Here is a 27,772-nt window from a genome sequence, read left to right as displayed (position 1 = left end):
AGAAATGCTACACACATTGAGACTAGTGCAAATACTGATTTAATTTCTTTCCAGCAAGGCGATGAGCCATGAGTGGCTCCCTCTACTGGCTTAAAAACCCACCCTCAAGAGTCCAGTAAATGAGCAAATGAAGGGAACAACTGTATCTAATACAATTCTTAATAGGCAGTTAACTTTCATCTTGTCAAAAACTTGTTATAATCAAACATTCCATTTTTTACACTAGTCTCCAAAGTTATCAATGTGTCCAATTCCCCAACGGCCAACTGAAATTCATGTATGTACATTAGTAACCCTGTCAGGCAGCTCTATGATAGCAAGACAAAAAGCACATGGAACACACAGCATAAAACAGATCTATTCTGCAGTGAATTTTATTGACTTCAAAGGGGTTATTCCTTTATGAAAAACAAAACACTGAAGTTGTACAAGCAAACAAGGGAAGCGAACCAATGATGATGCCTGTTCAGAGCAAATACCAGTTCATACCACCACACACATGAAGGTGTTTTTATTCAATGCAATAGCAACAGCCGCAACAGAAGACCACACATGCACTGCAACTTTTTGTTAATTCTGGCTAAGTTCTGACCAATCTATATTACCAGCCAAGTAAGTAACAAAACTCCCTTGCTGATGCCAGAAACTTTAGAGCTCTTAATCCAGCTGGAAATTACAATTGAGGATCTATTTTCTAGCCCACTGCTTCACTAACTCAGGGCTGTCTAGCAGATTAATTTTAACTTAACAGAAGGTATCGTCAAGCTGGCTGCACCAACACTGATGACAGGGAGGGGATAAGCTTAATGGGTTTTGTGCTCAGGTTACTGGGCTTCCTGGCAGGTCTTGTCTTCCTCTGCAACTTGGTCCTGAGGATTCTGAGAATCGGTCAGCTGAGGATAAAAGGGACCTACCAGCCAGTTGAGAGGTGTGTTGTTAACAAGATAATCCATCATATCGTCTAAAGAATCCTTCATTTTCTGTAGCTGCCCTTTGCTAGAAGTGAGGAGGCTGTCAGACACTTCCTTAAAGGAGGCAGCATTGCGGAACACCGAGTAGAGGTCACCAGCCATCACCCCCAAGTGGCTGGCCTGATCTTGGATGTTCTGTGGTAACCCTTCGATGTTGTACAGGAGAGTGTGGCATGTGGTCTGGAGCTGCTGAGTCAGGTTACGGGCAATAGCAAGAGTACGTGACTCAATGTGCTAAAAATAAAACAAAACAAGTTTAAGAATTAGCAGTGTATTACTAGTGCTACATATGAACTGATTTCATCATAGTAGGCTGGTTAAATGTCCACCACATATGTGGATTCTCTGACTTTTAAAATCCTCAAAACAACGAAGAGTGCAGCAGTATTATTCACATTTCATAGATATGAACATAGCTTAGAGTTTAACTAACATGCCCCAGTTAACAGGTGGCAAATAGCTAAGAGCCTTTTTGAACTGGTGCCTGAGTATTCAAAGTTCATCATCTTACACAGAAGGAACAAAACAGGCAGGAGAGAATGGAGAGAATAAAAATAATATTCCATGTTAGTAGGGCAGTTAATAGTTCTACCTTGAATATGATGACATCATGGAAGCAAATAGGTATTATTTATTTCAAATGCAAATGCATATATACTGGCTGTCAGAAACCAAAGAACCACTTTCTGAGTCTACAACATGCTTTCTTTTGTTCAGAACACTAGGCCCCCTATTACCCTTTCACCTAGCTAATTCCCCCATTATGTCTCAGCTTAGCAGGAAACCAATGTCTCATCTCTTGCAGGAAACCAATGACTCAGCCATCCTCACTCCAAGGCTGAGTTAGGTACCTTTCCCATATATTCTCAGAGCATCTGTATTGATGCTATCAAAAAACACTATCATAGTGAAAAAGGCCTATATGTGCTGCTAGTCCATACTCATTATAAAGAAAAAATTGGTGATTCTCATTTAGTTGAACCCCACTAGGGGCAATATGCATGTCTGTGGTTGTTAAATTGTCTCTGTTACCTCAGCACAATGGGATTCATCTGTATCATCATAGCCAATGCTCCTTTTCCACTCCACCCAGGTGAGAGAGAGTTTATCCTGAGCATCCTGAATTTTCTGGTTCGCACTATGCACATTCTTCCTGGCAAATTCAATCTAGAACACAGAGGAATAAGACAAAGAAACCAACAAGTCAAACATCCATGTTAGCCTGTTGTTCTCAGATCTATGATACAAATCAGACAAATAAAACCTCAGGATTTCCATAAGTATAGCTATCCCTGCTGTCACTGTTATTTATAGTCAATATATAAGTTCTTTATACATATAATCACTATCTACATATAATCATAGTATAATAACTACGTATAGTTCTTTATTGCCTTTAACTATTAAAAACCACTGTCTCCAAAATTTTCTTCCAGTTTAGCACAGATAAAGGAACTAAAATTTAATATATGTACGTGTAAAATGTCAGTTAAAATGACAAAAGGGAAAGAAATTCAAACTTCCTCTTCCCTGTTGCCAGTGAGTGACCTACTTCCCCTTCCAAGAAGTTTTCTTACAACAGCACAATACACACTGTTGTGTAACTTGGAAATCTTTACTGGTTATATATAGAGTAGTCTTTTGTGATGTGCCCATTAATTCCCTGTTAGTTGGCACACAGTGTTTACAGCCTTTTGCCACTCTAAACAAATACAGATGTGTAGGATAACTTCTAAAAGTAAAATTGCTGGGGGCACAGTGTGTATATAATGTCCCTAAAAGAGTCCCCTGAACACTCCAGAAGTGTACACTTTACACTATTGTCAACAGGACCAAACATGGCCAGTCTAATAGGGCAAGAGAGGCATCTGTTATTTGACCTCTCAGAGTAAGATTAACATCTCTTCATATATTTCAGCTGTTTAGATTTCCTTTTCTTTTGCTACTTGTACACGCTTTGCCCTTTTGTCCACTGGATAGTTTATAAAGGATATTATAAAGATTCTTGGATTTCATGGTATTTACTATCATTCCTTGTGATGCATGAACTCACTTTAGATTCCTTTAAAGGATGTTTTACTCACCATGTTAACGGTGGAATGGAGCTGAGAAATGGTCTCCTGGCTTTTTTGCTTAGCTTCTTTAACTCTGCTGAGGGCCTGCTGGTAGGCACGTGAGCGCAGCTTGGTAGACAGAGACCCCAGTCTAATATAATAGCTTGGTTTCTGAACTATTTCAAATCCTTCCACTTTTTTTGCTTCTTTTTCTGAAGTTAGGAAAGAAAAAAAATTTAAAGGATCACAGCTATTTAAGTGTGGCCTGAACTCTAACCTGGACCTTGACTTTGTCAATTCTACCCATGCAATTTTGTACGCATTCCCCCCTGACTGCTCATGTCTACTGCCTGGCCTAACCACCCAGAACAAGAATGTATCTCACACTTTTATCTACACTTTCATCTCATCTACACAAGACTATCTCTCACACTTTTTTTATCTACTGTTCGATCCCCAGCTGCTCCCCGGCCACCGGAGGAGGGTCCCACATGGCGCACAGACTCTCCTGCGGACTGTTGCTCCCCTCAGCAGTGTACTTAGGTCCTTCTGCCTGCTCTGCTCCCCGCTCTGGCTCTGGTGAATTCTCTCACCCTCCAGTGCTTCTGACTGTACCCAGTGCTTGTATAAATAAATAAATAAAGCTTTTTTTTTTAAAAAAGATAGTTTTAAGAGGGAGAAATCTACAAAGACAGAAAGATTAGTAGATACCTGAGGGAGGAAATACAGATTGACTACAAATAGGCATGAAAAATATTTCAGGGTGATAAAAACTGGACTGAGGGGTTAAGTCTCAGGGTTATCAAGCTATCACCAGCCACTGCAGCACGAATGCCATCCCCTGCCAGGGAGCCAACATACATAGCACAGCAGAATTCTCCTGTCTCACCCGCTGCTCCCCTCAGCAGTGTATTTCAGTCAATCTGCCTGTTCTGCTCCCCATTCTGTCTCTGGTGAATCCTCTCCCTTTCCCCCACCTCTGGCCTATACCCCAGTTCTTGTATGCATAAATAAATAAAATAAATCTTTAATAAATTTTTTAAAAAGATTGCGCTAAGATATAAAAATTATTATTTTTTTTTTAAAGATTTATTTTTTATTTATACAATAGCTTGGGTACAGGCCAGAGGCACGGGAGGGTAAGAGGATTCACCAGAGACAGAGTGGGGAGCAGAACAGGCAGACGGAATGAAGACACTGCTGAGGAGAGCAGCAGGTGCCAACAGGAGAGGTCTGCCACACCATGGGGGAATCTCCCTGGCTAGCCAGAATCGAACCTGCACTGCAGAGGCTGTGGACAGCTTCACAGAACTGCCCTCAAACCGCTGCACCACCGAGGAGGCCCCAATATAAAAATTATTTCAAGACAAAATTGCAATTACCTAATTCTTCTTCAGTGAGAGGGAGGTACTGGTCTACCAGCAGCTCTGATTTGGTGAGGGCATTTTCTACGCCACTGCTCACCAACTGCATCATTCGACTTCCCAAGACTGTGTTAATGCTGCCATTGACCACAGACTTTGTCTTCTCCACACTGTCAGTCACTGCTCCTTTGGTCTTGTCCATCACCCCAGTGATAGTGCTGGCGACAGAATCCTTGGCCCCTGTCACAGTAGTTGTCATAGCATCTTTTGCCCCTATCACAGCACCTTTGGCATTGGCAACAACCTGTAAGTAGGAAAGCAGATCATTTGGCTGGTGAGAAACACAGGGATAAACACATATTTAAGATCTTAACTGAGGCAATTTCAAGAATTAAAGAAGGAATCTAGTCCTTTCACTCTTTAGCTTTAGTTCTTGAGCAAGTCACTAAAAGTTGTTGAACTTCAATTTTCTTATCAGATAGATTTGTCCTACCTGCCACCATGCAAGGATAACTGGAAGAGCAAATCAAATAAACATACAAAATGTGTCATTTTGTCAAAGTGTTAGTTTTTTTAAGCAGATGAACCTGCAATGAGGTAAAAGGGATACTCTAGCGAAGAATGCAATTTTCCATGCTGACATGCTTACAATGACAGCAGCTCATGCAAGACTGTGAACATAGATAGAGGAAACATGCACACCCAGCCCATAAAGGCCAACATATGTGGGCAGAGATGTCAGTTTATCCTGCTGGATGTGCTTCACATACCTGTGCCTCATATACAACTCTCCAAATTGCCAGCCTACCCAAGTTCCACTTATAATACCAAAGGTAGCCTACAGAAATGGCTGCATCATTTCTCCCCTTTGCTCATATATCAAGGAGAAGATGCAAAGTGGCACACAAAAGATTCTCTCCTTTTGTGCCTATCCAACAATACAATTACTTTTGTGCATGCATAACTGAGTTTTCCCTTCAAATACCACACATATTTTTACAACTAATGATGGATACTGGGGAAGTAAGCCAGCTGTTCAACTGCATGAACTCAGTTTCATTCTCTATTTGGGTGGGGGAGTGAGGAGGGAGAATGGACATAGGAACATGAAAGTTTTCCTCCAGACATATTTCTGGTATGTATAAAACATAAAAATCTCCAAAGTCACTTTATAAATTGGTTTCCAAGATCAGACATGAAAGATGGACTGAAAACCTAGATCCTGACTTAATCTGGTGCCATTTTTTAATGAAAAAAGAAAATAGCTTTCAGCTTTAATGTGCCCCACACGTACAAAGTAGCTGATAATGACTGGGACTTTTAGACAGGGGTCTCAACAGCACTTGAAAACTTAATTACAAGGCATGTATATTATAAATAGCTATGTTATTCAATTGGAAGAAATAAAGTTTTCAGTTTAGCTATTCTCTAATGTTTTTGCCAGCACTAATATTTCATGAAGGGCTTAACTCCATTAAGAACAACGAATAACAAGGCCTCCCCGGTGGTGCAGGGGTTAAAGTCGCAGTGCTATCAATCTATTGCCAGTTATTGTGGCATGAGGTGGCTCCCCACCCATGGAGCTGACCCACATGGCGCAACAGACCCCTCCTGTCTCGCCCACTGTTCCTCTCAGCAGCATATTTCAATAGATCTGCCTGTTCCGCTCCCCACTGTCTCTGGTGCCTCCTCTTACCCCTTCAATCCCCGTACCTGAAGCCTACACCCCAGTTCTTGATGCATAAGTAAATAAAAAATAAATCTTTAAAAAACCATTCAGTTCATATTACACATGTCAACATTTGCTTGAATACATATAATTAAAGGGGACAAACGGTCACAGAAGAAAAGTGGTAAATTAGTATCTGTTGGTGATAACAAACATTTTTTATATAGTTCATTCCAAAGTCACATAAATCTAAGGAAGAAACTAGAGATCAAGCTAAGCTTGGTCCTCCAGGCATCAGCATGTAGTCTGCCTAAGTTAGGGGGAAGACGCACTGGAGCAAGTGGGTGGTCCACCAGCACAGGAAAAGCTGGCAAGAAGACCTTCTCGGGGAAATATCTTCTCCAAACACCATTTACTAGAACTTTCTACTTTCAATAACTCAACCTTATGCTTTGTTAATTTAAAGTAAGGTAACCTGACTTTTTTTTTTTCTTAAAGATTTATTTATTTATGAATACAAGAACTGGGGTACAGGCCTGAGGTGTGGGGGGTGAGAAGATTCACCAGAGACAGAGCGAGGAACAGAACAAGCAGATTGATCTGAAATACACTGCTGAGGGAAGCAGCAGGTAAGACAGGAGAGGTCTGCTGCACTATGTGGGTTAGCTCTGTGGCCTGGGATCAAACTCAGGCCACAATGGCTGGCGATAGCGTGCTAGTGCTGAGACTTAACCCTTGTGACACTAGGGAGGGCCAGAACATGAAAACACGTGAAGCAGCAAGTCTGAGCACTCTTTTCCCAAGCTCACCTGGTCTGTTGGCTGATTCAGAATAGGTAGTTTCGCCTCAATTCTGTCCAGCCCCTTGCAGGCGTAGGTATTGGCAACCGCAACTACAAAAATCACAAATAGAAAAAATGTTAATAATGTTAACTATAAAATGAACAAAGACTTTTATTCCTTAACTCTTTAACCTTTCTCTAAAAAAGAATGTTGCTCTTCATTCACCATATAATGCATTGCCTGGGTTCTCCAAGACAAGAAAGCTATCCCGCCTTGCAGGCTGCTGGCAACTTTCTTCTACTGACAGGGAAATAGGGGTAGGAACAGTTCAGGTAGGAAGCTGGCTAAGAATCGTCTTCCTCATCAATTGTTACTAAAGTTAATGCCAAGAAAAGCCAGGCTTTAACAGAACCCTTATTCAGAGAATAAGGTATCTGAAAATTCCCAAAACTAGCATTTCCATGCCAATCTAATCCCTATGTATACTGAATTCAGCAAGTTGCATGTATCTGGGTTATTAGGAAACAGTATGCTACCACCACCATAGATCTCCTTAACAAGGCCCAGATTTAGTCCAACTCCCCCCACAAAGAAGACAAGTCAGGCATTAGTTCTAAATTCATTTGGGAAGTGGCAGAGTTGGAAATATGGCCTCTAAAGAGTACTCATATTTCAAAAAGCCCATGACATAACATATGAGGGGAATAATATAAATCTTTACCCAAAGTAGTTCATGGGCCTCCCTGGTGGCGCAAGGGGTTAAACAACATACGATGAAGCAATCCGCAGACTCTGCAGCATGAGTTTGATCCCCGCCGGCCAGGGAGCTACCCACATGGCACAGATGACCTCTCCTGTCTTGCCCGCTACTACCCTCAGAAGTGTGTTTTGGTCAGTCTGCCTGTTCTGTTCCCTGCTCTGTCTCTGGTGAATCCTCTCATCCCCCGCATCTCTGGCCTGTGCCCCAGCTCTTGTATGCATAAATAAATAAATCTTTAAAAAAAAAAAAAAGTAGTTATAATGAGAAGTGAGAACCTTCATACACCGCTGGTGGCAATGTAAGATGGTACATTGCTTTGAAAAATAGTTTGACAGTACCTCAAAGTCTTGAAAGAGTTATTATATGACCCAGCTATATAGATATAGCCCCAAGTAAACTGAGAACATAGAGTCACAGAAAAACTCACGCATGAATGTTTATAATCATTCAAAAGTAAAAGCAATCCAAATGTCCATCAACAGATGAATGAATAAAATATGATCTAGCCACATAATATTCTATAATAAAAAGGAACGAAGTACTGATAGGAGGCTCTAACGTGAATGCACGCTGAAAATACTGTGCTAAGACAATCATAAAAGACCACATATTTTATACTCCCATTCATCTTAAATGTCCAGAATTAGCAAGTATATAAAGACATAAAGTAGATTAGTAGTTGCCTACAAGTGGTTGAAAGGAAAAGGGTAGTGACTACTAAGATTTCTATTTTTTCAAATTGGAATAAAATATACGTAAGATAAACTTCACCATTTTAACTAAATGTAGCATTAAGTTCATTCACAATGGTGTGCAACTATCACCACTGTCCCTTCCAGAATTTTTTCATTATCCCAAAGAGAAACTGGTATAAGGCTTTTTAACCCGCAGCAATAAAAATGTTCTAACACCGATTGTGGCAATGCCTGTATAACTCTGTGAATAAACTAAGAACCACAGAATTATATACTGTAAGTGGGTGAATTGTGTGGGGTATTATCTCACAATAAAGATTTGTTTAAAAGCAGTTCATGAGACTGTGTGGTCCCAAAGAAGTCAACTGTTTCAGTTCACCCACTGGCTCCCTTTGTGATCTCATCTGCCAAGAAAGAGGCATCTCTGAGAGGCTTTTTTAAAGTATCATTAACATTTTCAATCATTATAAAGCACGTCTTCTATTACTTTTTTTTTTAAGATTTATTTTTATTTATGCATCTAAGAACAAGAGTGTAGAGAAGTGTAGGGGGAGAGAGGATTCACCAGAGACAGAGTAGGGAACAGAACAGGCAGATCTACTGAAATACAGTGTTGTGGGGAGCAGTGGGCAAGATAGGAGAGGTCTGCCTTGCCATGTGGGTTAGCTTCCTGGCTGGGGGTCAAATTCATGCTGCAGTGGCTGCTGATAGCCTGATAGCACTGACTTTAACCCTGTGCCACCAGGAAGGCCCAGGTCTTCTATTACATTGAGGGTCACCTAGTAGTTGCTAGGTAAAGGCAGCATGTGCCTCAGGAAAGGCTGAGATCCCTCATGTTGTCCTTGTGTGCTTAGGGTACTGGTTGGCATTCACTGTATTCAAGTCAGCCCTAGGCTCACTGTGGACAAAATGCTTGGACTAAATCTTGAAGGAGAAATGACTCACTTTGTGGCTCTAGCTTCTGGATGATGGGCAGAGCACTTGTCACCGCCACGGAGGTGATGGTCTTCATGCCCTTCTCTGCCATCTCACACACAGACTTCAAGTAGGGATGTTGATCTTTTGTAGTGACATAAGCAGAGGAGACCAAGTCGTATGTGGAGCTCACCAAGGGCAGGCTGGCCACCCTAGTCACCACACTCTGCAACGGACAGGGGGAGAGGTGTCAATTTCTCAAAACACAAAGGGAGGGAAAGAAATCAAGAAAAAATTAAAATACGTATGGGTTATGAGGGGGAAAAAAATCAAACATTATACAAAAATGAGCAATGATGTAAAAATTATATATTAAAAAAATAAATAAATACGTACAGGTTGTATATCAACTGCAACAGATGCCATTTTTCTTCCTGGTGAAAATAAACTGTGGAAGAGAAAATTATTTCAGGATATCAGAATAAGACCCTCTCAGATCATTCCCCAATCCAAGCAAATGCTAATTTGTTTTTTTAAAGATTTATTTATATTTATTTATGCATACAGGAACTGGAGTGTAGGCCAGAGGTGGGGGGATGAGAGGATTCACCAGAGACAGAGTGGGGAGCAGAATAGTGGGACCTACTGAAATACACTGCTGAAGGGAAGCAGTTGGCAAGACAGGAGAGGTCTGCTGTGCCATGTGGATCAGCTCCCTGGCAGGGGATCGAACTCGTGCTGCAGTAGCTGCCAATAGCATGATAGTGTGGACTTTAACCCCTGGGCCACCAGGGAGGCCTGCAAATGCTATGTTCAAAGAGAGGAAAATTCCAAATGAGGTGTGTGTAGTCTTCTGCACTCTTCCTAATCTTTAGCTCTCAGTTCTCTGCCCTGGGGTATATGCCCTTTGAGGGAAGGTTTCAGTTTATGTGTAAACTTTCAGAAAGGGAATCCACATGGAAAAGTAAAAACATTGAAGTCTTTGTCTTGTATCTCCTCTAGGATACCAAAATATCTTGAACAGTAGTATCTGTTCACCAAAAAAATCCGTAACAGAGATTTCAAGAAGACATCTGAGACAGTTAGGGCTATCAATTCGAAGCACTTGTATGTGGGGGCGGGGTGAAGAGAAAAAGGAGTTTATTCCACCCTTGTGAAAAGACTGAAATTTAGGAGAGAGTAAGTACTAGAGGGGGGAGGTGCTCGGAGGAACTGAAAAATCATTCCAGCACATTTTAGATGTAAACCTAGCGATCCCAAGGAGTCACACGCAAAAAACACCTCACTGCTGAGCAGTTGGGGTGGGTCACCCACCTCCGGGCCAGCGAGTTCATTTCCCCTTCGGCCACCACGGGTCCCAATTCTGCAAGAACTGAGTAAAAACCGCCCTGAAAGCTTAAAGCAGGAGCTATGATCGATAGCCTCGATGTGTACCCCATAAAATTCCCTTCTCAATAATACTCTCTCCAGACAAACAGAAACTGGCACTCGGCAAACCAAGACAAGAAGCTAAGCCCACACTAAGGCTCATGGCAGAAAAGAGGCTCAACCAACAAAAGAATGGGTGGACGGCGCAGGCCCGGGAGGCCGGCCTTCCCAACCAGCGCCCCGAATCCACCGCAAGGAGTCTAAGGTCCAACCTGGAGCCCGGCGGGGCCGAGCAGCGCCCACCGGCGGAGCCCCCCACCCGACCTAGGCCCGCGGGGTGCTGGCACCAGCTCGGTGGTCACAGAGGGGGTGCGCACTCACCGACCGGCAGCAACCAACCGGCGACGATCCGCCCTGTCCCGTGCGATCGGTTCTGACTGCTCACAGGGAGTTCAGAGCCCGGGGCCGACACCCCAACTATACACGCGGCCCCACCCCGCCCCGCACACGTGACCCGCGGCCAGGGGCTGGGAATCCGCCCAGGCCAGGCGGGGTACCGCCCCCAGCCGCCTCGCTGCGCGCCCCGGGCTTCGCCCTCCTGCCTGGAGGGGTGGGGATCCCTATTGGGTGAAGGGGTGCCCGGGTTTGGGTTGGAGAACCACCTGGGTCAGGGGTTCTGGAAGGCCGGTGGCAAAGCGCCCAGGCCGGTTTGGGAGTTTTGCAAAAGGCTGTGGCAGCATTGTTCAAAGGAATGAGCAGTAACTAAGCTGTTGATTAGCATTAGTCCTCAGAAAAGAACTGCCTTTTAAAATGGAAACCTTGGCCTCTGCATTTTCATTTTTAGCAAACTAATAACCTAAAGTTTTGTGAATTTTTTTTTAAAGATTTATTTATTTATGCATACAAGAGCTGGGGTGTGTGGGCCGGTGAGAGGATTCACTAGAGACAGAGCAGGGAACAAAACAGGCAGACTGAAACACACTGCTGAGGGGAGCAGCGAGTGAGACAGGAGAGGTCTGCTGCACCATGTGGGTCGCTCTCTGGCCAGCTGCTTCCTGTGCAGCCTGGGATGGAACTCGTGGTGCAGAGGCTGGGGACAGCTTCATACTGCCATGCTTAACCCCTTGCGCCACCAGGAAGGCCCAGTTTTGTAAAATTTTAACCCCAGGACAGAGATTTCCATTTCACTGCACTTTTCACTTTGAAGTCAATTCCTCAAACCTATTTCTAATTTAAAGTTGAATTTAGAATTTCCCCAAGGGGCCTTAGAATATTGTTGGTTGGTCCCCCTTCTTTTTTTCTCAGGAACACTTAAGCCCAAATTGCTCTTGGATGATAGCTGTCTGTGCTTATTGAGCAAGATGTCTAATTTCTTTTTAAGGTGCAGGTTATACCTTTAAAAAAATGTAAAGATACTAAAATCATCACATCTGCGTCCCAGATTTTTTCTTGTGTAAAATGAAGGGACTTAAACCAGATTATTTGCGCAAACAAGTTGTGCAAAGACCCGGGCCAGGTGGGGATTCTGTGGACCTATCCCCAAATGGCAGAGTGGCAGGCAGAAACTCCAGCTGAAGCTATAGTGACTCCACCTGCCTGAGCTCTTTGTAGCCAAAAGTAAACTAGACCTGACAGTTGCCTGTGCCAAGGGTGGCTCACATTGGGTTGGCTGCTGTAGGGTAAGGTAAAAAGTATCAGGCTTTTCTGCCCTCCCACCATTAGGAAAGATGAAGGAACCCTGTGGTCCCAAATACATGCCTGATGGCGGGCACCTGGAATAGGGTGTGGGCATAGGTGGATGGGATTCACCTGGGCTGAGACTGGGCTTTTAGGGGCAGCGTCGCGGGGATGCCAGCAGAAGCCGAGAGAAGAGAAGCAGTAGAAGCAGAGAAGCAGAAGCAGAACCACAAGAGAGCAGAGCAGCAGAGATCACCAGAGAGCCCAGAGTGAAGACTTGCTGGGGGCTGGGAGGCGTCCCAGCCTCTCGGCCCCCCAGCACTCCTGACTGCTGTGTACCTGGTAAATCCCAATAAAAGCCTGAAAAGCCACCGAGGGCTCCAGTACTCTTCTCTCCTCCTTTACCCTGTCTGCTCAGATCATAGAGATCCTGCCCTGTGCCCATTCCTGCCACTACAGCTGCCCTGACCTCAGCCTTCAGGAGCGGAGCCACAGTGACACTGGAGTGGAAGCCTCCTAGCTAGTTGTGTCAAGGTATGGAGTTTGAAATGTGGAAAGCCCTCAGATGCGTTCACCTCAACTATTTCATTAGTGTTACTTGAACACAGATACTGTTTATCATAAAGATTTAACCGACCTATTACAAAGGTACCCTTATTCACGACTAAATTAATACCTCTACAGGCCTTCAGCAAGGAAAAAAGCATGGCATTTCCCCTCTCTCTCCATTATTTACAAGTAATTAAAAATAAAATGCAATACAAAACCCTAAGATACATGTTAGGAAGTCCAAAAAATTTCTGGGTTTGTTTTGTGTTTCCCCCCTTATGTTGACATACATCTTCAAAATTTTAAGCACTCAAATTATTATTTTTTTTTTGGTTGCTCCAGCTGTTAATCCTCTAAGTAGATGTCTGTTGTTAATCTGCCTTTGCCCTGATGTAACACAGCAGCAATGCACTGAATGTTGAGTAATGATGTCTTTTTTTCTTTCACTTCTCACTGATCTGACTTCTTATTTTGCAACAGAAGACTCATGCCCTTTCACCTACAAACCCTCCAGTTTTTTCCCTTCTGTTGTAAACCGGTGAGTCAGTTGTTTTTAAGAATGAATAAGCTAAAAAAAAAAAAAAATGAATAAGCTTTCTTTTGCTATTCTGTGCCTGTGGAGGAATGGACCCCAGGGCCAAAGCCCTCCAGGCCCACAGAGAATGAGCTTATCAATGCCGCACCTTCAGCTCTTTCAATCTTGATGCCTCTCTGAGAAACTGGAACTGGTGACAAGGATAACACCCAAGCCCTCTGGGAGATTCTGGTGGTCTCTAAATTTGAGAATCTTTGTTTTACGGGATCTAGTACATCAGAATCATCTGTGGAGCTTGTTACACATTCTACCTCCATCTACCCTAGAACTGCTGAATTAGGATGGGGAGAGGCAGGACCCTGCGTTTTAAACAGCAGCCCTTTTGAGTACCAACACTTCACTCTTCACATAGCAAGTTCACATACTTTTCCTATTTGAGCCTCACAACATTCTGGAAACTAGATGAACTGGGAATTATTACTCCTATCTTAATCATGAAGATACAGCCTCAGCGAATTTATGTGATTAGCTCACAGTCTTATGACTGATAAGAAGTTCTATGTCACTGTTGACAAGCTAGCCCTGCCCTAATGTAACTAGATCATATATATGAGGGGCATGATTTGGGATAGTTACCTAATTTCTCTTTGCCTGAATTTTCTCATCTATAACATGAAAACAAAAGTCCTCAGTGATCTATGTAAAGGGTATTATGGTGCTCACTATGTTAGTCTTTCAACTTTTTTTTTTAAGGTTTTATTTATTTATACAAGAACTGGGGTACAGGGCCTCCCTGGTGGCGCAGCGGTTGAGTGCTGGGTTGCGAAGCTGCCCGCAGCCTCTGCAGCGCTGGTTCCATCCCCGGCTGCTCCCCGGCCACCAGAGGAGGGTCCCCCGTGGCGCGCAGACCTCTCCTGCTGCCCGCTGCTCCCCTCAGCAGTGTACTTCGGTCCTTCTGCCTGCTCTGCTCCCTGCTCTGGCTCTGGTGAATTCTCTCACCCTCCCACGCTTCTGATTGTACCCAGTGCTTGTATAAATAAATAAATAAATCTTAAAAAAAAACAAAGAACTGGGGTACAAGTCAGAGGCGCGGGAGGATGAGAGAATTCACCAGAGACAGAGCGGGGAGCAGAACAGGCAGACTGACCCAAGAGGTCTGCCACGCCATGTGGGTATCTCCCTGGCCTGCCAGGAATCAAACCTGCGCTGCAGAGGCTGCAGACATCTTCACAGCGCAGTGCCACCAGGGAGGCCCTTTCAAATTTTAAATTGTTTAAAAATAAAAAGTTGAGGATATGTAGCATTGAGACAATGAACAGACCTGTAACTACATACAATGAAATGTAAATTAAAGCATTCACAGCAATACTGTTAAAATAAGCAAACTAAACCCTGCTGATAGAAGGATTGAGTTGCTTTGGAGGGGGGAGAGAATTAGTGACTGCAAGGGGCCACAAGGGGCCTTTTATTTTCTGGTATTTTCTGTTTCTTGCTCTGGGTGCTGGTTACATGTATGTGTGTGTTTTGTGAAATTTCATTAATTTTTCTCACATGTGATTTTTATATGTAATACATTAAAATGTTTTCTTTTTAAGTTGAAGAAAGAAAAAGAAGCTGCACCCCCTGTGGCCTAGGGGTTAAGCCTCAGTGTTATCACCAAGACAGCCTGAGTTCGATCCCCGGCCAGGGAGCTAACCCATATATGTAGGTATTCCAAGAACTACACTCTAAGATCCTTCAGTCAGTGTAAGACTCTTGTAAGGAGTAAGATAACCAAGTGATTTGCTAACGCACCACAAGTGGTAAAGTTAAAACCAGGACCTGAGATGGCCTTTCCATAATGTATATGAAATAGAGCTTGACGAGAAGTTTGTTTCATTGAATCATTTTGCATAAAGAATTGCCCATTATAACATATATTTGTGAAACTTATAACTCATGCTTATTGATTAGCTCCAACACTAAAAAACTAAACAAAACAAAACAAAGAAAAACAATTCCCAAACTCAAGGCCTAATAACCCCAAGACCATATGACAACTGTTGAAGTCAAATTTCTTTGAGCTGTACCAAGCTATTTCTAAGGATAAATGTCTAAATTTCCTCCATAAAGTTTGTTGATTGAATGTTGAACTAAAGAGCCAAAGGGAATGAGGTAGGAAGAAAGAGAAGAGGGAAAAACAGAAAAGGTGACCAGAAAGATATCGGGAAATTATTCTGGAGGATGAAGAAGTCTTATGTGAAGTTAAGAAAGTCCATCCTGGGCCTCCCCGGTGGCGCAGCGGTTGAGCGCTGGGTTGCGAAGCTGCCCGTGGCCTCTGCGGCGCCGGTTCGATCCCCGGCTGCTCCCCGGCCACCGGAGGAGGGTCCCACATGGCACGCAGACCTCTCCTGCCGCCCGCTGCTCCCCTCAGCAGTGTACTTCGGTCCTTCTGCCTGCTCTGCTCCCCGCTCTGGCTCTGGTGAATTCTCTCACCCTCCCGCGCTTCTGACTGTACCCAGTGCATGTATAAACAAAAAACAAACAAACAAACAAATAAATAATAAATAATAAATAGATAGAAAACATGCCTCTATAAAAAAAAAAAAAGAAAGTCCATCCTAGACACACACACACACACACACACACACACAGAGTTTCCTATACATGACCTATTTGACCTATTTGCCCACGAAGGACACTGGGCTGTGGTTAATATGTTTATTTCTCTTTTGATCTACCTGGGAATTAAGAATCACTGTCAGATCATTTTAATTTGGGGTCACAAAACCCAAATGTCAACCAACGCTAGAATTTTTTTTCCCCAAACCAAACTGTATCCAGTTTTATTAAAGATACTTTTCATAAACAGTCATGACATTTCAGGCAGGATCATTACTAGTACATAACAACTTTCAAAATTCCCACTTCCATGGACTACCCAAATTAGAAAGCATCTATAAAACCAATGAAGTCTTCATCTGATGCTCTGAACAGGGAAAGTTTAAAGTGAGGGTTGGCATTTCACATTTAGCATGTTGTTTAACAACTTTTCACAAAACAAACCTGACTTTCTGGAAATGAAATGAAAACGACAGGTTTATCTATTTGAAGATCCAGTCTATAAAAGGAACTGCTGCTTTTTCTGAGGGATACCATCTCAGTGGTGATACAGGAAAGTCCAGTTTGCCAAACATTCTGCTAACCACTAGTATGGAGTCAGGTCTCAACAAGTTTTTCTGGGCTTAAAGTCAAGTCTGGGCCTTCCTGGTGGTGCAAGGGGTTAAGATGCAACCTATGAAGCTATCTGCAGCCACTACAGCACGAGTTTGATCTCCAGCCAGGGAGCAACCCACATGGCACAGCAGACCTCTCCTGTCTCAGCCGCTGCTCCCCTCAGCAGTGTATTTCAGTGGATCCGCCTGTTCTGTTCTCCACTCTGGTGAATCCTCTCACCCTCCCCCACAACTCTGGCCTGCACCCCAGTTCTTGGATACATAAATAAAATAAATCTTTTAAAAAAAAAAAAGTTAAGTCTGCTAAAGGTAGAGAGGAAAAAGAGGTTAATGCCTCTTTTTGTTTAAAAAACAAATTTAAATTTTTTCCACACCACAAAGTATGGAAAAGTGGCCATTGTGCCACAGTGTGCCAAAGTGGCCAATGTGTGTCACCATCAAGGAATCCCTTCTCCTAGGAACCAAGAAAAAATCTCTCAAAATCAGAAAGGAAAGATTCCCCCCCCCCCCCATATCAATCCAGTTCCTCCGGAGGCATTCTATTATACTAACACATGCCCTTCCTGGAAAAAAAAAACCAAAAAAACAATGAAATATTTTGTGGACTAACAACATAGCTTAAAAACAATTGTAAAAGAAAATTCTACATTTTTATAAAACTTGATAAAAAAAAAGTAGGATTACAAACTGTACAGTCACCAGGACACTGTTATCAAAAATGCAGATACCACTTGGCATCTCCAGCTCCTTCAACTGCCTGGGCCTAGTCTGTTTTGGCATCTCTGTTTTCTGCAGGGTTATTACATCCTGGTCAGCATTAGCTTTACCCTTTTTTCTTTTGAGTACCTTCTCTCCTTTCTTTGTAGGAGTCTCTTTAGGCGTAAGTTCTGGCTTTGGAGGAGCAAGTTTAGCCAATAACCTTGTGGATTGTCTCTGTGTTTAGGCCCTCACCTTGGCCTTCTCTCCTCTAGCATAGCCTTCAGCTTTTCTCTTGGGCATGATGGTTAGGGCGGAAGTGGGTGCTGGATACCAGGGTGCAGCAACTGGCAAGCTTTTGGTTGGTCCAGGAGTAGTTCTCACCTCTTATTCACACTGCTTCCATACTAGAATTTTAGAGTAAGAAGCCCATTGGATCTCTTTGTGGTTGTGTGTTCATAAAAATGAACCTGGGAAACAACTGGAGCCTGGAGCACAACTTTTCAGCAAAGAGCCTTCTAGTATGGCTGCTTCAGCAATTTTGCTGGAGGTAAGCTATCACCAGCCATTGGGAAACCGTTCTTTTGGCCTGGCTTCATTGTTGTGAAGATACCTAATCCTTCCATTTCTGAGTCCTCTTATTGGTTGGCATCAAGGAGTGAAGTAGGGGTGAGAGGTTTTTGATTTTTTTTTTTTTAAGTATTTTAATTTTGTAAAGATGCAGGAGCCAAAAGTTGCAGAAGTAACAACTATTATATTCACAGTCTACTTTCATCTTCCAGTTCTGGAGTTGGATTTGGCAAAGATTCTCTTTCTAAATCAGCTTATGACAGAGCCAATATTAGCAGTCCTTAATGACTCAACAAACAGCTGAGCAAGTTAGGAGAAACATGACTTTACCAACCAGTTTCCAGAATTACTCTAAGCTGTAAAGTGAAACCCTCAAGGTCAGGATCAGTTTTCTTCATCCATAATAAAAAATTGGCTCATGTCAGCCAATTAATTAAAGCTTCACATTTAACTTAATACTTCATTAAAGAAAAATCCATAAAGCTTTAGGTAAAGACAGAGACAAATCTATCATGATTTCCAAAGTTCAGTGAACAGGCAGAACTGCATTAATTTAAACATTAAATTCATCAAGAATTCAGAGCTGATCTTTTAAAATTTAGGACCCTACTGGTATTGAGTAATCCTGGTGTCATTTTAATAGATCAGTATTGAGGGCCTCCCCGGTGGCGCAGCGGTTGAGCCCTGGGTTGTGAAGCTGCCCGCAGCCTCTGCAGCGCCGGTTCGATCCCTGGCTGCTCCCCGGCTACCGGAGGCGGGTCCCACATGGTGCACAGACCTCCCCTGCCGCCCGCTGCTCCCCTCAGCAGTGTACTTCGGTCCTTCTGCCTGCTCTGCTCCCCGTTCTGGCTCTGGTGAATTCTCTCACCCTCCCGTGCGTCTGACTGTACCCAGTGCATGTATAAACAAAACAAACAAACAAACAAACAAACAAATAAAACATGCCTCTATATATAAAAAAAAATAGATCAGTATTGAAAAATCAATCTCTCTTTGATGAGCTTCAAATGTCAGAACTGAAAAATTTCAAAAGTATGTAGCACAAAGTTGTGCCTGTGAGGATGGCATCCCTGATGGCAAAATCACTTTTGCAAGCTTCCAAAAATTTTCATGTTTTGTTTTAGCAAATTAAAACACTCCAGTCTGCTGCCCAAGAAGAAGAAAGGGAAGACCTTTTTTTTTTTTTAAAACCAAAACATGGATAGCTAGCTATAGTCTCCCACTCATATTAATCACTAAAATTCTGATTAGCTATAACTAACAAGAAAGTAATAGAATATGGACTCAAAACATCTCCCCTCCCTTCCTTAAGACATTCAGGCTGGCCTTACAGGTCACAGATATAATTTTGAAAAGAAAGACAAATAGCTAAATCCATGTGTACCGAGATCATATAGAGCTGAATTAAATTGACTAAAATATATATCATATATGCTGATTTTAATCTTCTCACTCTACCTCTCTTAAAAATTTTCTGCTTTTGAAAGACATCCTCTCAGAGTTGAAAGGAAACCCTAAAGAAGTCAGTTTGATGAATGCTTGGGATAAGAGAGGTTTAAAAAAGAAAAGAAAAAAAAGAAAAAAAAGAAAAGAAATTTAAAAAATTAAAAAAAAAGAGGTTTTGTGTGAGAGAGGGATATGGATATTGGAAATACAATTTCCTTTATTGAGGTATCATTTGTCTTTGATCAATGAACACTTCTGCGGGGGGGCCAGCCTCTGGCAAAATGTCGGGTTAGGGGTTCCTGAAAGGCTGAGACGGCCTAGGTGACACATCAAGGGGCTGAGGGGAAGGGCATGAGGTAGTGAGGAGACACTGACACTGGATGAGGTGCAAGTATCTTCAGCTGAGAGGCTCAGCAGGTTCTTTATTTACACATTTTTAGCAAGCCATGAGATTACATTATCATGTGCATAGAAACAAAGCAGAAACAATTAGTGCATCCCTTTTCCCATAGGCTTTTGGCCACTTTGTGCTCTCAGTAAGAAGGCAACCTTCAAGGTTAATAAAAAACTAAGGCTTACAATAGAACTCATTGTTTCAACTGTACAATAACCTAAGACAGTAGATAGCCGCCAGTATATCCCTATCAGCTAAAGCCTAAGCAAGAAAAGACTTTCCTTATTCGCATGGCCTTCAGCCAGAGACCAACTGCTACTCAGCTATCAGAACTTTTTCTACCTAGAAACTCCTTAACTCAAATAGCTTCATTTAAAAACTTTCCCAAGAAACTTCAAGAGAAGGCAAAAGAAGGACCTACTAGAATTATTGTGCTGGATTGCTTGTCAGGCATGCACAACAAACCGTCTCCCATTGTCAAGTGGGCCAAATTGTGTAATAACTAATTTCTAAACAGACAATTTTCAGTGCCATTTACTTACAGTATGCTGATACATATAATTTATTGCCTAATATACTTTCTGATAAATTTTTCTCTTTATGACCAAGAACAAAAAGCAAAGGGATGCCAGATCTTCAGCCCCACGGTGTGAGGCCCCTTCTCTTCGCTGCTTGTCAGTATCCTATCTTGCTGGCACAACAAGACCCCCTGCAGCACAGTTTGATCTCTAATGTATGAAAAATAGCATTTTATTTGTTTAGGAAAATAATATGTAAAATATGTACTGTATGCTTATTGAAGAAAAATTTTAAATATAAATATGAATAAAATAATAATAATCACCCATAATTCTGTCATCTAGAAGTACGCACTGTTGATTTTCTGGACAATGGCATTCCCATATATTTTTCTATTAGTGTCTAACCTAATATTCATAAGATTTGGTTTTTTCTAACCAAATCTAATATTTGTCTAACCTAATATTCATAAGATTTGGTTTAGATTATCAATATTAATATATGGCATGCTTTTTCACTAAAAAGGACAGGGATGGCTAAGTGGAGCCTTCAAAACGCATGCAGGAAATGGTGGAGGTGAGATGAGGAACTTCGTGGCATACAAACCATTTGGCACATCACATGTTGGCAGGGAACCAGGACGTCCTTTTCCATGACACAAAGTTCATGACACTGTGTAGGCAACTCTGTCCAGGCGCCACTGGGTCACGACAGGAAGTTCATGACCCCTGTTCTTGAAAGCCCAAAATAAAGTTAGTGTCGGAAGATTCTGACAATATAAAGGGGCAAAGCAACATTAATCCTTCCCTCTCTCAATGTTTGCGAGTACATGTAGGTACCAATTCCCACTAATCACCAGTGTGCCTACAGAAATGCAATTTCTTGAAGATATTCTTCATTTTTTCACCAAGTTAAATAAACTGCTCAAGCTCGTATTTTCCAGTGGCCTCACTTTCACACTCTCCTCTACCCATACTTCCTGTCTCTCTAGAGACGTATGAGCAGAAGGCAAGCATTCTAATGCTCTGGTCAGCTGCCTATGAAGGCTGCTTCCACCCAAATCAAGGAAATCAAGTTGCTTCAAAATCTTCTTTACCATTCTTACTCAGTAGCTCTCTTTTCGTGTCTTACTTCCGGGTCAACCACTCCCAGAACATTGACCCATGAGAAGTTCCTGCTTTCTTTCTCCGCCAAGTACACTTTAGGAAGAAAGTTCTAATTATTCTGACAAAACATTCTGTTCATTGAGAATGACCTCCCAATGGATTCCTGAGAATGCCTGCCAGCCAGTTCCAGGAAGGACCTATTCAGTAGAAGTAAGGGCCTGTGGGTTTCTCTCCCTCACCCCACATACAATCCTGCTCACAACTTAAAATATCCCCATTATTCTGGTGATTTGATTTCAACAGACCTAAACTACTTCCTCCTTAGGCAGGCATTTGTGGGTTTACGATGTTCCCAGTCAGACCATATGGGTTTTGCCAAATAGTAGTTATTCTGACATAAATTCCTAAAATCTATAGATGGCCAGCAGAGTCGTAAACCCCAGACCAGTAATAAAGACAATGAAAAGTGAATATGGAAAATGATAGAGGACAAAATATTAAACAGAGAACAGCAACAAAAGAAAGCTGGAAGTCTGCAGATATACTAAACAGAAAGCTTTATGAAACTCAATCTTAAAAGTTTACATAATTTAATAAAACAGTTACATTTTTTAAAAGATAAAATAATTTGCTATGCTAGACACAATCACATACATAAATTTTTTAATAAAAATAAATTAGGGGCCTCCCTGGTGGTGCAAGGGATTACGATGCAGCACTATGAAGCTGTCTGCAGCCTCTGCAGCACGAGTTCCATCCCTGGACAGGGAGGTGACCCACATGGCATGGCAGACCTCTCCTGTCTCGCCTGCTACTCCCCTCAGCAGTGTATTTCAGTGGATCTGGCTGTTCTGCTCCCCACTGTCTCTGGTGAATCCTCTCATCCCCCTCCCCACATCTCTGGCCTGCACCCCGGTTCTCATATGCATAAATAAATAAATCTTTAAAAAATATATATTAAATTACAGTAAGGAGGCAGAAAAAAGGATATGTCTATATAGTGACTCATGGTGATGTGAATTGTGAAAAGAAAGACAATACAGTGCACTGAGTAGAAGAACTACTTAGAATCTTTAGACTTATTTTTAATGTCAAACAGTATTAAACTTCTAGGAAATGTGCTAAGAGAAAACAGGAAGGAGCTAGACTATGATGAAGAGAGGAAGGCAGGAAGGTTAAGCAGAAGTATGTGTTTTTGTTTGTTTGTTTTCTTGCTTTTTGGGTGTGGTTTTTTTTTTTTTTTTTTTTTTGCATGGAAGAATTGGGGTATAGGCCAGAGGTACAGGGGGTGAGAGGATTCACCAGAGAGAGAGTGGGGAACAGGACAGGCAGATTTACTGAAATACACTGCTAAGGGGAGCAGTGGGACAGACAGGAGAGGTCTGCTGTGCCATATATGGGTTAGCTCCCTGGCTGGGGATGGAACTCAAGTTGTATGGGTGATAGCACTGAAACTTAATCCCTAGGCCACCAGGGAGGTCCGGAAGTATGTTAGATTGTAGTTGTTGGGGAACGAGGGAAAATTCCCCCACCCCTTTGGTTGGGGACTGGTTGAGCATAGAAATTAACATCAGATAGATTCGCAGAAGAAAAAAAAAATTTAATTACATGCATATAGAGAATTATAATACTTATGGAGAAATTCTACAATAAGTGGGGCAGACTGAGGGTTTGCATCCTGAGCAAAGGACTGGGAGAGGGTCCCAGGGCATCAAGGAGAGAGGAGAGTATCTCACATGGTGAGGGTTGGATGGCTTCATAGCACAAAGTCAGGTGCTCTAGATGTTTGCCCTACTTTAATATAGATTTGGCTAATAAAAATATTATTTCTGGGGCCTCCCTGGTGGTGCAAGGCGTTAAGTCTCAGCACTATGAAGCTATCAACAGCCACTGTAGCACGAGTTCGTTCCCCAGCCAGAAAGCTAACCCACATGGCACAGCAGACCTCTCCTGTCACGCCTGTTGCTCCCCTCAACAGTGTATTTCAGTAGATCTGCCTGTTCTGCTCCCCACTCTGTCTCTGGTGAATCCTCTAACCCTCTTGCACCTCTGGCCTACACCCCAGTTCTTGTATGCATAAATAAATCTTTTAAAAAATATTTCTGTAGATGATCCTAAATCTGCATAATCTTCATTCTTTAAGCTCATGGTATCAATTTCTCTTAAGACCCACAGGGCCTCAATTTAATTTAGCACCACACTCCAAGGTGGCATACATATAAGAAAAAGCCTGTTCTAGAACTCTTGGAAAAAGCCTATCTGAACAATATTGGGGGAGATCTCCTACACCATGAATTCTAACTTCAGCAAAGGTGGTTGAACACTCAAGCAATCAGAGGATTCTTGGGTCTCCAGAGAATGAGCTGCCTTCCCATCCCTACTGCAACCAGGCAGGAGAAGCCCATGGGAAATAAAGCCTCTGCTCAAATACAGTGATGGATTTCAGAACCCAGCAATACCCTCAGCCAACTGCTTCTGCAGTTGGAAGGGTAACTTCTAACTCATGGCCATGCAATTAGTTTCCTTTACAGTAAAACAGGACAAAATCCATGCCAATGTAACTTGTAGGGCACTTTATGGCTCAGAGGAGGCAATGTTCATGAACACTTTATAAATTGTGAAGTATGGAACACGTCCAGTATTATTTACACAGATTATGCCTCAGTTCCAGATGAGGTTCTTCACTGCCTATCTCTGTCTACCTCCTTTAATGCAAGCTGTAGCAGTGCAAACTATAAGACCTGTGGTTTGCACTTAATTCTTTCTGGACTACCCAATATAGTTTCTTCTGGGCCCAGCCCTCTCTGGAAAACAGGAATGGAAAATGCAGTCCTTTGGCTCATAGCTAAATATGTCCTCAAACAGACAGAGCCAGTTGGATGATGGTGGGTCAGGCAAGCCTCACAAAGCCTTACTTCACAAAGCTGGATTTCTTGGCTAGCCAAGAGCAATGCACAACAAATCCTGCAACTTAACACTTACAATAAGTGTTAAGTATAAACAACTTAACACTATTTTGAAAAGAGACAATTAGATTTTTTTGGTTTTACTTATTAACTTTTATTTTTGGATGGGTGACACATACAATGATATGATGTTCCCCATACTTTCAAAAAAGGAATTCAACTAAAAGTCTCCCTTCCATTCATCTCCCCCACAAAGTTCTCCCTTCTGGAGGCCACCAATGTTACTATTTTCTTATGTATCCTTCCAGCAACACAATACATATCCCTTCCTGCCCTAGAGAGATAGTCTTTTCCCCTTTAAGTGTGGCAAAAATTGATTTACACTTTTAACTAACATCCTGTTTTTTCTTTACATTCTGAAAACAAAGAGAACTCCTGCAAAGAAACTTCAAAACAAAGCCAAGGACAGAATCTCGCAAAGACACTGTCGGAATTGCTGACAACCAGATAGTGACAAAAACAAACTGATGTCAGCCAGTTACCAGACACTCATGATACAAAAATGAGTGTGTTGACCTTAACCCACTCCCATCTTTCATGTACTTGTCACTCTAGTTAAATACACCTACACTCTGCTGGGAAGCAGGACGGTAGACTCTCAGACTCCATTCTCCTCATTTGTCAGCAAATTAATGAAACTATTTTCCTTTTCCTCAAAATTCTGGGGCCTCCCCTGGTGGTGCAGCGGTTGAGCCCTGGGCTGTGATGCTGCCCGCAGCCTCTGCAGCGCCAGTTAGTTCCCCGGCTGCCAGCGAGGGTCTCACACACACACACACACACACACACACACACACACACACACACACAAACCAACTCTGTTCTTCATACTGGTGAAGGGGGATTGAGCCTGGCAACTCTAGGATTATAGAAATATTTATTTGTATTTTTGCTTATAAAATAATTTATAGAACTGCTAAGAGAGGAGCCTTCCCAGTGGCACAGCAGGTTGAGCGCCGTGCCATGAAGCTGTCCGCAGCCTATGTGGTGCGGTTTCGATTCCCGGCCTGCCAGGGAGATATCCACACGGCGTAACAGACCTCTCCTGCCTTTCCCGCTGCTCCCCTCGGCAGTGTCTTAGGTCCATCTACCTGTTCTGCTCCCAGCTCTGTCTCTGGTGAATTCTCTCACCCTCCCACATCTCTGACCTGTGCCCCAGTTCTTGTATAAATAAATAAATCTTAAAAAAAAAACTGCTAAGAGAAATTCTCTCAAAAAGTAACCACTGTTCAGACCAAGCTACTGCTATTTAGATACATCTATCGTGCACTAATTTATGTTATTTCAACCTTATAGGAACCCAGAGAGGTAGGAAGTCTATTTTTTTCAACATTTTATTAGGAAGATTTCAAACTTGCAGGGAAGTTAAAAGAATTGTTCAGTGAGTAGCAATATACCTACCACTGAAATTGTACAGTTAGTAAATTTGCTATACTTGTCTTAGGGATTATTATTATTATTCCCATTTTATTGTTGGAGAAACTGTCTCAGTGGACAAATCCAAGCACGGCCTACATGTCCACTCACTGTGATTCATAGATTGACAGCATCAGCATCACCCTCACAGGCAGCAATGAGATCACAAACCTATCCCGAGACAGGAAATCACTTTCTTCCCCACATTTTGGTCTCCACGTAAGGACTATGGTGCTCACTGAAATTCTCTTAACTTTAATAGAACCAATGGTAATCTTGCCATTTTCCAGTCAGAGAATCATGACATTCTGGGGCTTCATAAATTTGGGTTGCTGTCTGGGGCCTCCCTGGTGGTGCAGGGGTTAAGTCTCAGCTCTATCAAACTATTGCCAGCCACTGCAGGATGAGTTCAATTCCTGGCCAGGGAGCTACCGACATGGCGCAGCAGACCTCTCCTGTCTCTCCCGCTGCTCTCCTTAGCGGTATATTTCAGTAGATCCACCTGTTCTGCTCCCTGCTTTTGTCTCTAGTGAATCCTCTCACCTTCAACACCTCTGGCCTACACTCCAATTCTTGTATGCATAAAAGAAAAATTGGGTTGCTGTCTTCTGACTGCTTGGAAGTGTTTGGGTAGGATAACAGAGGGTAGAGGTGGTAATATGTAGGACAGAGAGATTCGAAGGGCAGGGAGAGATTAGAAGGGAAGGTTGGAAATGGCAGCAGTGGTAACACAGATGGAGGGCTTTGTGTCCTGACATGTTATCTGCATGTTTCCCTATCTAAAGTTTCCCTATCCCAATTTCCCTATCTAAAGTATTACTTGAAGCAAATCATTTAAGCTCTCTGTGCTTCAGTTTTCTCCCTTATTAGGTGGGGAAATAAGAAGAATAGAACCCACCTCTTGTATTATTTAAAGGGCTTGCACATAGTGAGGGCTCAATAATTTAACTATTAGTATCACCAAAGGATGAAAAAACTAGGCAGTGCTGTTTTTTATAACTCAGATGGAAGAGTTCTTTTAACTTATGAATGTATGGGATAATAATGTTTATTAAGTATTTAGATATCCCAAATATCAATTGATTTAAAAAGTGTATTAGGTCCATCTGCAGAACTATTAATAATCAGACATCTAGGTGAAAGATCACAGTAGAGCAGAGGTCATTGTAGCACAAACTGTGCCTAAGTTCAGAGCCAAGTTATTCATTTATAGTAAGACCTTTTAACACTACCACGTGAATGTAAAATTTAGAAAATGACTCAACTCTAGAACAAAGTTAGTCCCATGCACAATGAAAAGTTGCACAAGACAAAAAATGATGAGTGCTAAGGGTCACTCTATAAAGAGGTAAGCAACTGTTCAAAATACTGGGTGTGCAATCAGTCATTCCGGAGTCACACCATCATCTCCCTTTGGAAAAGGTTTTACAGGGCCTCATTGTTGACCTAGAGGTTAGGTTTCAGCCATATCACCACTACAGCCTGAGTTTGATCTCTGGCCAGGGAGCTAACCCACATATGGTGTAGCAGACCTCTCCTGTCTCACCCACTGCTCCCCTAGGCAGTCAGTCTGCCTGTTCTGTTTCCCACTCTGTCTCTGGTGAATCCTCTCACACTTCCACACATGTGGCCTGTACCCCAGTTCTTGTATGCATGAACAAATAAATCTTAAAAAAAAAAAAAAGCTCCACAGAGGTGCCATTTTAGCTGGGTCTTGATGTAGGAGTGGAACTTCTGCTTTTTAGTGCCTTGATCCTGGTTTGTAGTAGCCAAATACTCAACCACTCTATTTTGACTTAAATAGAAAAATTAAGTTATTTGGAGAGCATATTTTCTGGATGGCTGAGGGGATTTGTTCAGCAAGATAATGACACATGAATACCAATATGTGACTAAGCAAACAACAGATTCAGCCAGTGGTAAAAGGGCCAGCCCTGGAGAGCAAGCCAGAGCAGTGTAACGCACAGGCTGCTGACTTACACTTCTTGGATGTTGGGTGACACCCAGTGGCCAAATAGATAAAAAGGTTTATTTTTACTGTATTTTATTTTCAAGGAAAAGCCTCTAGTAATAACATATGCCCAATTTAAGAAAATGTTTACCTCCAG

The 27,772-nt window shown here is 42.4% G+C and overlaps 1 protein-coding gene across 7 annotated transcripts in view; it reads right to left on the bottom strand.

Moving 5' to 3' along the window:
- The window catches only part of PLIN2 (perilipin 2), a 72,816-nt gene that overhangs the window by 10,493 nt on the left and 34,551 nt on the right, over positions 1-27,772 (bottom strand). For 2 of the 7 annotated variants that reach the window (XM_037492114.2, XM_037492110.2), the window contains exons 2-8: positions 9,607-9,658; positions 9,241-9,436; positions 6,868-6,950; positions 4,408-4,693; positions 3,056-3,237; positions 2,004-2,138; positions 915-1,205 (exon numbers count right to left, since the gene is read on the bottom strand). In XM_037492114.2, the coding sequence (XP_037348011.1) occupies positions 915-1,205; positions 2,004-2,138; positions 3,056-3,237; positions 4,408-4,693; positions 6,868-6,950; positions 9,241-9,436; positions 9,607-9,636 (1,203 nt within the window). In that variant the 5' untranslated portion in view covers positions 9,637-9,658. The other 5 variants (XM_037492112.2, XM_037492109.2, XM_037492113.2 and 2 more) reach the window with 5 other exon arrangements.

The sequence above is a fragment of the Talpa occidentalis genome, unplaced genomic scaffold, assembly GCF_014898055.3.
Source record: "Talpa occidentalis isolate TD23 unplaced genomic scaffold, MPIMG_talOcc4v2.1 talOcc4.7, whole genome shotgun sequence".
NCBI classification, from domain to species: Eukaryota; Metazoa; Chordata; class Mammalia; order Eulipotyphla; family Talpidae; genus Talpa; species Talpa occidentalis.
The sequence above is the reverse complement of the archived record's forward strand: the minus strand, read 5'-3'. Positions and strand labels throughout refer to the sequence as shown.